The sequence below is a fragment of the Oncorhynchus kisutch genome, linkage group LG19, assembly GCF_002021735.2.
Source record: "Oncorhynchus kisutch isolate 150728-3 linkage group LG19, Okis_V2, whole genome shotgun sequence".
In the NCBI taxonomy this organism is placed as follows: domain Eukaryota; kingdom Metazoa; phylum Chordata; class Actinopteri; order Salmoniformes; family Salmonidae; genus Oncorhynchus; species Oncorhynchus kisutch.
The window spans coordinates 51,873,189-51,888,264 of NC_034192.2; the positions used below are offsets into that span (position 1 = coordinate 51,873,189).

Here is a 15,076-nt window from a genome sequence, read left to right on the forward strand (position 1 = left end):
ATTGGTCTTCTCATGTACTCTTTCTCCCCTCTCTGTCTATTGGTCTTCTCATGTACTCTTTCTCCCCTCTCTGTCTATTGGTCTTCTCATGTACTCTTTCTCCCCTCTCTGTCTATTGGTCTTCTCATGTACTCTTTCTCCCACTGTGAAGTTTAACTCAACAATGACAAAAAGCTGGTATCCAACAGTCTACCACCATGCTTTTAACACTCACACACACACACATACACACATCCAACCAAGGACAACCACAAGCAGAGAGACAAAGACACACACAAACACACACACGCCTACACACATCCAAACAAGGACAACCACAAGCAGAGAGATAAAGACACACACAAACACAAATAACGGAGGACATCATAGCTAAGTGAATACATTAAAGAGTGTATGAATCTCTAAACACAGTCAGACCAACCACATAATTACTGCATCCACACCAGGACACGGGAGGAAGGTTGGAGGAGAGAGGGGGAGGGAAGAGAGAGGGGGAGGGAGGAGAGAGGGGGAGGGAAGAGAGAGTGGGAGGGAGGAGAGAGGAGAGAGAGTGAGGGAAGAGAGAGGGGGAGGGAAGAGAGAGGGGGAGGGAGGAGAGAGGGGAAGGGAAGAGAGGGGGAGGGAGGAGAGAGGGGGAGGGAAGAGAGAGGGGGAGGGATGAGAGAGGTGGAGGGAAGAGAGAGGGGGAGGGATGAGAGATGGTGGGAGAGAGGAGAGAGAGTGAGGGAAGAGAGAGGGGGAGGGAGGAGAGCGGGGGGGAGAGAGGGGGGGGGAGGATAGAGGGGAAGGGATGAGAGGGGGAGGGAGGATAGAGGGGAAGGGATGAGAGTGAGGGTGGGAGGAGAGAGGGTGGGAGAGAGTGAGGGTGGGAGGAGAGCGGGGGGAGGGAGGAGAGAGGGGGAGGGAAGAGAGAAGGGGAGGTGTGAGAGAAGGGGAGGGATGAGAGAGGGTGAGGGATGAGAGAGGGTGAGGGAGGAGAGAGGGGGAGGGAAGAGAGAGGGGGAGGGAAGAGAGAGGGGGAGGGAAGAGAGAGGGGGAGGGATGAGAGAGGGGGAGGGATGAGAGAGGGGAGGGATGAGAGATGGTGGGAGAGAGGAGAGAGAGAGTGAGGGAAGAGAGAGTGGGAGGGAGGAGAGAGGAGAGAGAGTGAGGGAAGAGAGAGGGGGAGGGAAGAGAGAGGGGGAGGGAGGAGAGAGGGGAAGGGAAGAGAGGGGGAGGGAGGAGAGAGGGGAAGGGATGAGAGAGGGGGAGGGAGGAGAGAGGGTGGGAGAGATTGAGGGTGTGAGGAGAGCGAGGGGGAGGAGAGAGAGAGAGGGAGGGAGGAGAACAGAGGAGAGAAAGGGAGAACAAGGAAGAAGGAAGTGAATGATGAAAGAGGGAGAGAAGGAGAGATGGAGGGTAGGGATGTATAATACCATATGCAGTGAATATGTTATAATTCACTCTGTGTGATATAACATGTATCAATTATCTTTGTTGGTTGGAATGATGTCCAAAGGCATGGTGGTGTTATAATTCACTCTGTTTGTTACAGGTCGTATAGCCTCCAACATTTTATAAGACCACCCTGTATGATAGAGATGTATAGCTGGGATATCATCCCTGTGTGATAGAGATGTATAGCTGGGATATCATCACTGTGTGATAGAGATGTATAGGTGGGATATCATCCCTGTGTGATAGAGATGTATAGCTGGGATATCATCACTGTGTGATAGAGATGTATAGGTGGGATATCGTCGCTGTGTGATAGAGATGTATAGCTGGGATATCATCGCTGTGTGATAGAGATGTATAGCTGGGATATCATCACTGTGTGATAGAGATGTATAGCTGGGATATCATCCCTGTGTGATAGAGATGTATAGGTGGGATATCATCGCTGTGTGATAGAGATGTATAGCTGGGATATCATCGCTGTGTGATAGAGATGTATAGGTGGGATATCATCGCTGTGTGATAGAGATGTATAGCTGGGATATCATCGCTGTGTGATAGAGATGTATAGGTGGGATATCATCCCTGTATGATAGAGATGTATAGGTGGGATATCATCGCTGTGTGATAGAGATGTATAGCTGGGATATCATCGCTGTGTGATAGAGATGTATAGGTGGGATATCATCGCTGTGTGATAGAGATGTATAGCTGGGATATCATCACTGTGTGATAGAGATGTACAGTATAGCTGGGATATCATCTCCTCATGGACTCACACTTGGCAGGCAGGCCGTAGCCCCCTGTAATCTTAGCCTCTCCTGTCTCACACCCTTGAAGCTCAGCACACTCAGACCTCAGGAGGGGGCCGGCCGTGCGGTGGATTGCACCATCCACTGAGGAGAGAGGGAAGAGAGAGAAGTGAGGATGAATATTTGTACAATTTGTATTAACTGTCAACAACAAAAAATGTTAATGAGGTATGAAGTGAATTGACAATTGCCTGTGCATTGTTAATGTGAGAGGAGGGGTGAGAGATATAATTTACATGCATATAAACACACACACACACACACACACACACACACACACACACACACACCACACACACACACACACACACACACACACACACACACACACACACACACACACACACACACACACACAAGCTCCCACTGTGGAACCCTTCATATTGATGAGCAATATCAGTTGACGTTATCTAAATCAAGGGAAATTATTATTTGATTTGGGAGACACTTTATCTCCTTCCCATGATCATTGAACTAACAATCATTAGTGCACAGCACCCCTCACCCCAGCTCTAACAACTCCTCAGCTCCATACGGGACTGGGAGTGGGGGGGTGTGTGAGTTCAGTGTGTTGGGTTGGATCCTTCCTGGAACATCACTTATTATCACCCTGCCCTGCCACTGTGCCATACATTATCACCCTGCCCTGCCACTGTGTCATACATTATCACCCTGTCCTGCCACTGTGTCCTTCCTGGAACATCACTTATTATCACCCTGCCCTGCCACTGTGCCATACATTATCACCCTGCCCTGCCACTGTGTCATACATTATCACCCTGTCCTGCCACTGTGTCATACATTATCACCCTGCCCTGCCACTGTGTCATACATTATCATCCTGCGCTGCCACTGTGTCATACGTTATCACCCTGCCCTGCCACTGTGTCATACGTTATCACCCTGCCCTGCCACTGTGTCATACATTATCACCCTGCCATGCCACTGTGTCTTACATTATCACCCTGCCCTGCCACTGTGTCATACATTATCACCCTGCCCTGCCACAGTGTCATACATTATCATCCTGCCCTACCACTGTGTCTTACATTATCACCCTGCCATGCCACTGTGTCATACATTATCACCCTGCCCTGTCACTGTGTCATACATTATCACCATGCCCTGCCACTGTGTCATACATTATCACCCTGTCCTGCATCATACATTATCGCCCTGCCCTGCCACTGTGTCATACATTACCACTGTGTCATACATTATCACCCTGTCCTGACACTGTGTCATACATTATCACCCTGCACTGACACTGTGTCATACATTATCACCACGCCCTGCCACTGTGTCATACATTATCGCCACGCCCTGCCACTGTGTCATACATTATCACCCTGCCCTGCCACTGTGTCATACATTATCACCATGCCCTGCCACTGTGTCATACATTATCACCATGCCCTACCACTGTGTCATATATTATCACCATGCCCTGCCACTGTGTCATACATTATCACCCTGTCCCGCGTCATACATTATCACCCTGCCCTGCCACTGTGCCATACATTATCACCCTGCCCTGCCACGGAGTCATACATTATCACCCTGCCCTGCCAATGTGTCATACATTATCACCCTGCCCTGCCAATGTGTCATACATTAGCACCCTGCACTGCCACTGTGTGATACATTATCGTCCTGCCCTGCCACTGTGTCATACATTATCACCCTGCCCTGCCAATGTGTGATACATTATCGTCCTGCCCTGCCACTGTGTCATACATTATCACCATGCCCTGCCAGTGTGTCATACATTATCACCCTGCCCTGCCACTGTGTCATACATTATCACCTTGTCCTGCCACTGTGTCATATATTATCACCATGCACTGCCACTGTGTCATACATTATCACCATGCCCTGCCACTGTGTCCTGCCCTGCCACTGTGTCATACATTATCACCATGCCCTGCCAGTGTGTCATACATTATCACCCTGCCCTGCCACTGTGTCATACATTATCACCCTGCCCTGCCACTGTGTCATACATTATCATCCTGCGCTGCCACTGTGTCATACGTTATCACCCTGCCCTGCCACTGTGTCATACGTTATCACCCTGCCCTGCCACTGTGTCATACATTATCACCCTGCCATGCCACTGTGTCTTACATTATCACCCTGCCCTGCCACTGTGTCATACATTATCACCATGCCCTGCCACTGTGTCCTGCCCTGCCACTGTGTCATACATTATCACCATGCCCTGCCAGTGTGTCATACATTATCACCCTGTCCTGCCACTGTGTCATACATTATCACCCTGCCCTGCCACTGTGTCATACATTATCACCCTGCCATGCCACTGTGTCTTACATTATCACCCTGCCCTGCCACTGTGTCATACATTATCACCCTGCCCTGCCACAGTGTCATACATTATCATCCTGCCCTACCACTGTGTCTTACATTATCACCCTGCCATGCCACTGTGTCATACATTATCACCCTGCCCTGTCACTGTGTCATACATTATCACCATGCCCTGCCACTGTGTCATACATTATCACCCTGTCATGCATCATACATTATCGCCCTGCCCTGCCACTGTGTCATACATTACCACTATGTCATACATTATCACCCTGTCCTGACACTGTGTCATACATTATCACCCTGCACTGACACTGTGTCATACATTATCACCACGCCCTGCCACTGTGTCATACATTATCGCCACGCCCTGCCACTGTGTCATACATTATCACCCTGCCCTGCCACTGTGTCATACATTATCACCATGCCCTGCCACTGTGTCATACATTATCACCATGCCCTACCACTGTGTCATATATTATCACCATGCCCTGCCACTGTGTCATACATTATCACCCTGTCCCGCGTCATACATTATCACCCTGCCCTGCCACTGTGCCATACATTATCACCCTGCCCTGCCACGGAGTCATACATTATCACCCTGCCCTGCCAATGTGTCATACATTATCACCCTGCCCTGCCAATGTGTCATACATTAGCACCCTGCACTGCCACTGTGTGATACATTATCGTCCTGCCCTGCCACTGTGTCATACATTATCACCCTGCCCTGCCAATGTGTGATACATTATCGTCCTGCCCTGCCACTGTGTCATACATTATCACCATGCCCTGCCAGTGTGTCATACATTATCACCTTGTCCTGCCACTGTGTCATATATTATCACCATGCACTGCCACTGTGTCATACATTATCACCATGCCCTGCCACTGTGTCCTGCCCTGCCACTGTGTCATACATTATCACCATGCCCTGCCAGTGTGTCATACATTATCACCCTGCCCTGCCACTGTGTCATACATTATCACCCTGTCCTGCCACTGTGTCATATATTATCACCATGCCCTGCCACTGTGTCATACATTATCACCATGCCCTGCCACTGTGTCATAAATTATCACCCTGCCCTGCCACCCCACAGTGGCAGGGCAGGACATTATCACCCTGCCCTGCCACTGTGTCATACATTATCACCCTGCCCTGCCACTGTGTCATACATTATTGCCATGTGACAAAGGGTGGAAGGCAGGGTACGATGGCTGACTGACTGTCTGAGAAAGAAACACACAGACCGACTGTCTAGGTCCCCTGGGGGGTAGAGAAGCAGCATTTAGTTACAGTGCTGCTGTGTGAATAGAACTGGAGGTGACGCGCACCAGACAGCTAGTCACCCCCACCGACACACACTCTCACTCACTGAAATAGAGAACAAGTGTTATAACAAGACCAAGAGAGGAGAAAGGAGAGAGGGAGGGATGGAGGAGAGATGGGAGATGGAGGGAAAGAGCGATAGATGTATAAATAGTTTGATGGAAGAGACATACAGATATAGTTAGAGAATAGGAGAGAGAAAAAGGAGAGAGATGGGAGAGGAAGAAGATCATAGCAAGGTCGTTTTTAATTTCAGGTTCCTTATGTTTGACCTTGTATTTGACAGAGTTACGTGATGTGAGTGTGCGCATGTGGTTTGTGTCTGTGGTGTGTGTGTGTGTCTGCGGTGTGTGTGTGTGTGTGTGTGTGTGTGTCTGCGGTGTGTGTGTGTCACAACCTCCAGTATAAGGATTTGTGGGGGTGTATGAAATATGTGTTCTCTATGATCCTGGCTTATATACCAGACAGCTCCAAATACCTGCCACTGCTCACAAACCTGCATTTATCAGACTACAGAGAACAGACACATGACTGTTTCAAGTCGCAGACCTACAAAGACAATGTGACGACACAAAAACAACAAAGATACAAAGACAATATCTCTCACAGCTCTAGAATGACTGTAGTCATTCAATGTGACAAGTGGGAATACTAACAAGTTCACTTAAAAGAAAATGGATTGTGAATCTATAAATGTACAATTCAACCCCTACCTCATGAGAACACTGAAGGAAATTTGTGAGTCTACATATTCATATTCTTCTCCATCCTTTTTTGTTCTTCTTGAGGAGAGGAAAAGAGGAAAGAATAAAGAGACATGAGAAATGAAAGGAGAGGAGAATGGTAGAGTGCATGACAGGAGAGATTTGAGGACAGAGATTTAAAAAAAGAAAGTGATGAGAGAAATAAAGAAAACTCAGAGAGGGGCAGTCATTAAAGAGGGAGAATAAAGAGAAAAGAGAGGAATGTGAGAAACAAGAGGAGGGTTGAAGAAGAATAGGGTTAAGTAGAAGAAACAACAGGTGATGAGAGGAAACAAGGGAAAAGAGGAGGTGCAGGAGGAGCAGAAGAGAGGAGGGGTGCAGGTGGAGCAGAAGAGAGGAGGGGTGCAGGTGGAGCAGAAGAGAGGAGGGGTGCAGGAGGAGCAGAAGAGAGGAGGGGTGCAGGCGGAGCAGAAGAGAGGAGGGGTGCAGGAGGAGCAGAAGAGAGGAGTGGTGCAGGAGGAGCAGAAGAGAGGAGGGGTGCAGGAGGAGCAGAAGAGAGGAGGGGTGCAGGAGGAGCAGAAGAGAGGAGGGGTGCAGGCGGAGCAGAAGAGAGGAGTGGTGCAGGAGGAGCAGAAGAGAGGAGGGGTGCAGGAGGAGCAGAAGAGAGGAGGGGTGCAGGCGGAGCAGAAGAGAGGAGGGGTGCAGGAGGAGCAGAAGAGAGGAGGGGTGCAGGAGGAGCAGAAGAGAGGAGGGGTGCAGGCGGAGCAGAAGAGAGGAGGGGTGCAGGAGTAGTAGAAGAGAGGAGGGGTGCAGGAGGAGCAGAAGAGAGGAGGGGTGCAGGAGGAGCAGAAGAGAGGAGGGGTGCAGGAGGAGCAGAAGAGAGGAGGGGTGCAGGAGGAGCAGAAGAGAGGAGGGGTGCAGGCAGAGCAGAAGAGAGGAGGGGTGCAGGAGGAGCAGAAGAGAGGAGGGGTGCAGGAGGAGTAGAAGAGAGGAGTGGTGCAGGAGGAGCAGAAGAGAGGAGGGGTGAGTGTTGGCTTCTGGGACCTGCCAGGACAGTGTTTCAGTCTTACTGTCATCTCCCTACAACCTCCCTTATCATTAAACACTGTCAGCTAGAGGAGAAGGAGGTGATAATTGGCTCTATGCTTACCTGGCTGGGAGGCTGCTTTTCTCAGCAAAACACACTCAGAGACGCACACACACACATGCACACAAACACATAGATACACACATAAACCACTACACTCAGACACACAACACGCAAAAACACACTCTTACTTGCTGTACATATGGAATACTAAGTCGCAGCAGATAACCTTGCCAGCTGACCGGTGATAGGTCCAGAGCCTGTCTGTTAAACTAATGGGGTGGAACTATTGCCTTTCCCAGAGTCCCCCAGCGAGAGGGCCAATCATTTATTTCAGCCTGGTTGCCATGGCAATATTTAGGATGGTCTGGTGGTGGACACCGTACAGTCCGGCCAACACAAAGCTCAAAGACAACATCAGCAGTATAGTGTGTGTTTTGGGGGAAAACATGGGTTCAGAAACACGTGTATTCGATTTATTGATATTTAAATACTTGTTTTCTGTGTAATTGAGTATTTGATATTAAATACTTGTTATCTGTGTATTTGAGTATTTCTAATAATGTGGCCCCAATCAACTTCTTCTTTTGAAAGTATTTGAAAGTATTTTCAACTACTTATTTCAAATACTATTTTCAAATATCTGGGTTAAATGCATTTGAGTCAGTGTATTTCAGTATTTTCAAATAAATTCAAATATTCACCTACTTAGTAATATAGATATTTTACATAGTATTTGAACCCAGATCCTGTTGGGGGAAGTGATTCATGTATCTTACGCTGACTGTATATGGACAGTGTATATAGCAGTGGTCAAAATGCAGTCTGAGATCTACCGCTCATTTAAAATAAAGTAAAAACAAGACTTCAAACGTAAGTCTATGCAACATGAACCAATTAAAACCAGTTCTGTAGCGATGAGGTTTGTGCATTTGACTATAGGCCCAATACATTATCACTGCATGTTCTTCTCAGACCATTTTCAAATTATATATTTTTTGTGTGTGTATGTATGTATATATATATAATCACACTGGTAATTTATCATTTGTTGTGTCACTTGTGAGGCACAGCTGAGTGAGCATAATAATTGGCAAATATATGTATATATTTTGTTGTTGTACTTTTACCCCCTTTTCATGAAATCTAATTGGTATCAGTCTTGTCCCATCGTTGCAACTCCCCGACCGACTCTGGAAAGGCGAAGGTCGAGAGTCCTCCGAAACACCACCCTGCCAAGCTGCACTGCTTCTTGACACACTGCTCGTTTAACCCAGAATCCAGACACACCAATGTGTCAGAGGAAACACCGTCCAAGCTGGTGACCGAAGTCAGCATGCAGGGTCCCGGCCCACCACAAGGAGTCGCTAGAGCGCGATGGGACAAGGAAATCCCAGCCGGTCAAGCCCTCCCCTAACCCGGAGCAGCGTCCCTCCTCCCTCACTCCGCTGAGAAAAGGGGACATAGTCTTCCAGCTGATGGCGATGGCATTATTTCTGTCTCATGCACCAATTCATGTTGTTACTCCTATGACCAGAGAAAGTGGAATATTCCTTGATATTAAAAAAGACACAAGCAGCTAATAATACCAACGCTAGTTTATCGGAACACTTTGCTGTACTCCTTCACTTCAGCTGCAGTGCTGGTTGTAGCGTGGGTGGAAGTAGGGAGAACGCACATTTCATGGCTTAAAGTGTTGACAGGGCTGAATAACAACTGAAACATGAAGTCAGTTATAAAAACAGCAGCTCTTTGCTGTATTCGTTGACAGTCTCTCTCATCATGGCTTTAAAAGTTTGGAAATCTCACAGTATCAACTTTGCTATGAGCTCGAGGTTTCTTTTTACAGTCTATGGCTCGTGGAAACTGTGCAGACACAGTGATCTGAGCTATCTGATTGGCCAGCGATAGGCACTCTTGACTTAGTGTCTAGACCTGCCGGGTAGGTGGAGTTCTACCTTTAGAAACATGAAATGGTTGAAAATGGGAACACTGCCTTCCTGGTGCTATGGCTGCTGGATCAAGGGCACCAACAGCACAAATAAATAAATAATGTTTTTTTTTACAGAAATGTTTGATGATCGACTAGGAATGCCTTGGATATACACCAGTTGGTGACCACTGGTATATAGAGTACTGACAAGAACAACACTTCTTTTTAACTGATCTTGTTTTCTTAAGAGACTTTAGCAGATCTGTGAATTGACTATAAGTGAATGCTGCATTATTATGTATGTGTAGGTGTTCTGACATGGAGCTCATTCTATGCTGTTCCCCAGCAGCCCACAGAGCACACACACATCACAGCTCATCTCTGCTACCCACTCTGCCTGCCTGCCTCCTGTTAGCCTCTGTGAAACACACTGGCCTATTGTGAATGTGATGTATGCAGGACAAATCATTTCCCTTCTCTCTTCAAATCCTAATCTATCAACTTCATCACCCACTGAGCTCCTGCTCACTGCCTTTATGTCCCTCCCTCACTGTCTTTCAAACATCTCCCCTTGTTTATCTCTGTCTCCCCCTCTCTTTAAAGGTCTGACCAGTCTGTACCTGCCTACTTGTTTATCTCTGTCTCCCCCTCTCTTTAAAGGTCTGACCAGTCTGTACCTGCCTACTTGTTTATCTCTGTCTCCCCCTCTCTTTAAAGTTCTGACCAGTCTGTACCTGTCTACTTGTTTATCTCTGTCACCCCCTCTCTTTAAAGGTCTGACCAGTCTGTACCTGCCTACTTGTTTATCTCTGTCTCCCCCTCTCTTTAAAGGTCTGACCAGTCTGTACCTGCCTACTTGTTTATCTCTGTCTCCCCCTCTCTTTAAAGTTCTGACCAGTCTGTACCTGTCTACTTGTTTATCTCTGTCACCCCCTCTCTTTAAAGGTCTGACCAGTCTGTACCTGCCTACTTGTTTATCTCTGTCTCCCCCTCTCTTTAAAGGTCTGACCAGTCTGTACCTGCCTACTTGTTTATCTCTGTCTCCCCCTCTCTTTAAAGGTCTGACCAGTCTGTACCTGCCTACTTGTTTATCTCTGTCTCCCCCTCTCTTTAAAGGTCTGACCAGTCTGTACATGCCTACTTGTTTATCTCTGTCTCCCCCTCTCTTTAAAGGTCTGACCAGTCTGTACCTGCCTACTTGTTTATCTCTGTCTCCCCCTCTCTTTAAAGGTCTGACCAGTCTGTACCTGCCTACTTGTTTATCTCTGTCTCCCCCTCTCTTTAAGGGTCTGACCAGTCTGTACCTGCCTACTTGTTTATCTCTGTCTCCCCCTCTCTTTAAAGGTCTGACCAGTCTGTACCTGCCTACTTGTTTATCTCTGTCTCCCCCTCTCTTTAAAGGTCTGACCAGTCTGTACATGCCTACTTGTTTATCTCTGTCTCCCCTTCTCTTTAAAGGTCTGACCAGTCTGTACCTGCCTACTTGTTTATCTCTGTCTCCCCCTCTCTTGAAAGGTCTGACCAGTCTGTACCTGCCTACTTGTTTATCTCTGTCTCCCCCTCTCTTTAAGGGTCTGACCAGTCTGTACCTGCCTACTTGTTTATCTCTGTCTCCCCCTCTCTTTAAAGGTCTGACCAGTCTGTACCTGCCTACTTGTTTATCTCTGTCTCCCCCTCTCTTTAAAGTTCTGACCAGTCTGTACCTGCCTACTTGTTTATCTCTGTCACCCCCTCTCTTTAAAGGTCTGACCAGTCTGTACATGCCTACTTGTTTATCTCTGTCTCCCCCCTCTTTAAAGGTCTGACCAGTCTGTACCTGCCTACTTGTTTATCTCTGTCTTCCCCTCTCTTTAAAGGTCTGACCAGTCTGTACCTGCCTACTTGTTTATCTCTGTCACCCCCTCTCTTTAAAGGTCTGACCAGTCTGTACCTGCCTACTTGTTTATCTCTGTCACCCCCTCTCTTTAAAGGTCTGACCAGTCTGTACCTGCCTACTTGTTTATCTCTGTCACCCCCTCTCTTTAAAGGTCTGACCAGTCTGTACCTGCCTACTTGTTTATCTCTGTCACCCCCTCTCTTTAAAGGTCTGACCAGTCTGTACCTGCCTACTTGTTTATCTCTGTCACCCCCTCTCTTTAAAGGTCTGACCAGTCTGTACATGCCTACTTGTTTATCTCTGTCACCCCCTCTCTTTAAAGGTCTGACCAGTCTGTACCTGCCTACTTGTTTATCTCTGTCACCCCCTCTCTTTAAAGGTCTGACCAGTCTGTACCTGCCTACTTGTTTATCTCTGTCACCCCCTCTCTTTAAAGGTCTGACCAGTCTGTACCTGCCTACTTGTTTATCTCTGTCACCCCCTCTCTTTAAAGGTCTGACCAGTCTGTACCTGCCTACTTGTTTATCTCTGTCACCCCCTCTCTTTAAAGGTCTGACCAGTCTGTACATGCCTACTTGTTTATCTCTGTCACCCCCTCTCTTTAAAGGTCTGACCAGTCTGTACCTGCCTACTTGTTTATCTCTGTCACCCCCTCTCTTTAAAGGTCTGACCAGTCTGTACCTGCCTACTTGTTTATCTCTGTCACCCCCTCTCTTTAAAGGTCAGACCAGTCTGTACCTGCCTACTTGTTTATCTCTGTCACCCCCTCTCTTTAAAGGTCTGACCAGTCTGTACCTGCCTAATTAGCATCTCCCTTTACTCTGCCATAAAGAACAGAGGAGAGAGAGGGGGGGGGGGGGAACGAGGGGAAACAGAAGAAAAAGAGAGAGAGAAAGTGAGATTGCCAGTGATAGAGAAGATGGGAGAAAATGCATATCCACTGTTGATCTAGAGCTGATACATGGTGAGAGGAGAACATATAGAACCAGATATCTAGAGTTCATATACAGTGAGAGGAGAGCGTATAGAACCAGATATCTAGAGCTGATACACGGTGAGAGGAGAGGATATAGAACCAGATATCTAGAGCTGATACACGGTGAGAGGAGAGCGTATAGAACCAGATATCTAGAGCTGATACACGGTGAGAGGAGAGGATATAGAACCAGATATCTAGAGTTGATATACAGTGAGAGGAGAGCGTATAGAACCAGATATCTAGAGCTGATACACGGTGAGAGGAGAGCGTATAGAACCAGATATCTAGAGTTGATATACAGTGAGAGGAGAGCGTATAGAACCAGATATCTAGAGTTGATATACAGTGAGAGGATAGGATCTAGAACCAGATATCTAGAGTTGATACACAGTGAGAGGAGAGCGTATAGAACCAGATATCTAGAGTTGATATACAGTGAGAGGAGAGGATCTAGAACCAGATATCTAGAGTTGATACACGGTGAGAGGAGAGCGTATAGAACCAGATATCTAGAGTTGATACACGGTGAGAGGAGAGGATATAGAACCAGATATCTAGAGTTGATATACAGTGAGAGGAGAGGATCTAGAACCAGATATCTAGAGTTGATACATGGTGAGAGGAGAGGATCTAGAACCAGATATCTAGAGTTGATATACAGTGAGAGGAGAGCGTATATAGAACCAGATATCTAGAGTTGATACACGGTGAGAGGAGAACATATAGAACCAGATATCTAGAGTTGATATACTGTGAGAGGAGAGCGTATAGAACCAGATATCTGGTGGTATAATCCTCCTTAGAGAGAAGCTGAGTATGGAACCAGATATCTGGTGGTATAATCCTCCTTAGAGAGAAGCTGAGTACGGAACCAGATATCTGGTGGTATAATCCTCCTTAGAGAGAAGCTGAGTACGGAACCAGATATCTGGTGGCATAATCCTCCTTAGAGAGAAGCTGAGTACGGAACCAGATATCTGGTGGTATAATCCTCCTTAGAGAGAAGCTGAGTATGGAACCAGATACACTACATGGTGTCTAATTCCAAAATCATGTTTATTAATATGGAGTTGGTCCCCACTTTGCTGCTATAACAGCCTCCGCTCTTCTGGGAAGGCTTTCCACAAGATGTTGGAACATTGCTGTGGGGACATTCTTCCATTCAGCCACAAGAGCATAGTGAGGTCGGACGCTGATGTTGGGTGATTATCTCTGCTTTTTGTGACTCCTCTCTTTGGCTGGAAAAATGGCTGTGTTTTTCTGTGACTCGACTCTGACCTAACATACAGTGGGGCAAGTCAGCCACCAATTGTGCAAGTTCTCTCACTTAAAAAGATGAGAGAGGCCTGTAATTTTCATCATAGGTACACTTCAACTATGACAGACAAAATGAGAAAACAAATCCTGAAAATCACATTGTAGGATTTTTTATTAATTTATTTGCAAATTATGGTGGAAAATAAGTATTTGGTCACCTACAAACAAGCAAGATTTCTGGCTCTCACAGACCTGTAACTTCTTCTTTAAGAGGCTCCTCTGTCCTCCACTCGTTACCTGTATTAATGGCACCTGTTTGAACTTGTTATCAGTATAAATGACACCTGTCCACAACCTCAAACAGTCACACTCCAAACTCCACTATGGCCAAGACCAAAGAGCTGTCAAAGGACACCAGAAACAAAATTGTAGCAACCTGAGACACTGCCATGGACATGCAGCGACAGGAAGACTGCCTGGGATAGACCAAACACAGCTGGCCTTCTGGGTGAATAACACACACACAAACACACTTTGGCACGCACTCACACACACGGTTGCACTCACATGGTCACACCCTCAGCTGGGGGGGTGGGGGGTCTGAGTGACTGGCCACTAGTAGTACAGATTTATCACTGGTATCGATTACCTCCACAGTCTCTCAACACCACACACACGCCGCAAAGCACTGACTTAACAACAGACTGAGAAATGACTGTTTATATACACAGCACCCCATAGTAATAAATGATATACAGTGCATTCAGAAAGGATTCAGGAAGCTTCCCTTTTAACACATTTTGTTACGTTACAGCCTTAATCTAAAACTGATTCAATAAAAACTGTTCCTCAACCTACACACAATACCTTACAATGATAAGCTAAAATATTATTCAAGCATTATTTTTTTACAAATGTATAAATAACCAAAAAATTACAAGATTTACTTAAGTATTCAGACCCTTTGCTATCGGACTCGAAATTGAGCTCAGCTGCAGCCTGTTTCCAAATATCATCCTTGAGATGTTTCTACAACTTGATTGGAGTCTACCTGTGGTAAATTCAATTGATTGGAGATGATTTGGAAAGGCACACACCTGTCTATATAAGGTCCCACAGTTGACAGTCAGAGCAGAAACCAAGCCATGAGGTCAAAAGAATAGTCCGTAGAGCTCAGAGATAGGAATGTGTCGAGGCACAGATCTGGGGAAGGGTACCAAAGGCAAAGATGAATGGAGTAAAGTATAGCGAGATCCTTGATGAAAACCTGCTCCAGAGAGCTCAGGACCTCAGACTGGGGAGAAGGTTCACCTTCCAACAGGAC

General features: G+C 46.8%; 1 protein-coding gene across 2 annotated transcripts in view; it reads right to left on the reverse strand.

Annotated features, from left to right (window-relative positions):
• macrod1 (mono-ADP ribosylhydrolase 1) overlaps positions 1-15,076 on the reverse strand; it is a 109,093-nt gene that overhangs the window by 35,274 nt on the left and 58,743 nt on the right. For both annotated transcript variants that reach the window (XM_031797203.1, XM_031797202.1), the window contains exon 5: positions 2,217-2,333. In XM_031797203.1, the coding sequence (XP_031653063.1) occupies positions 2,217-2,333 (117 nt within the window). The remainder of the gene's footprint in view (positions 1-2,216; positions 2,334-15,076) is intronic.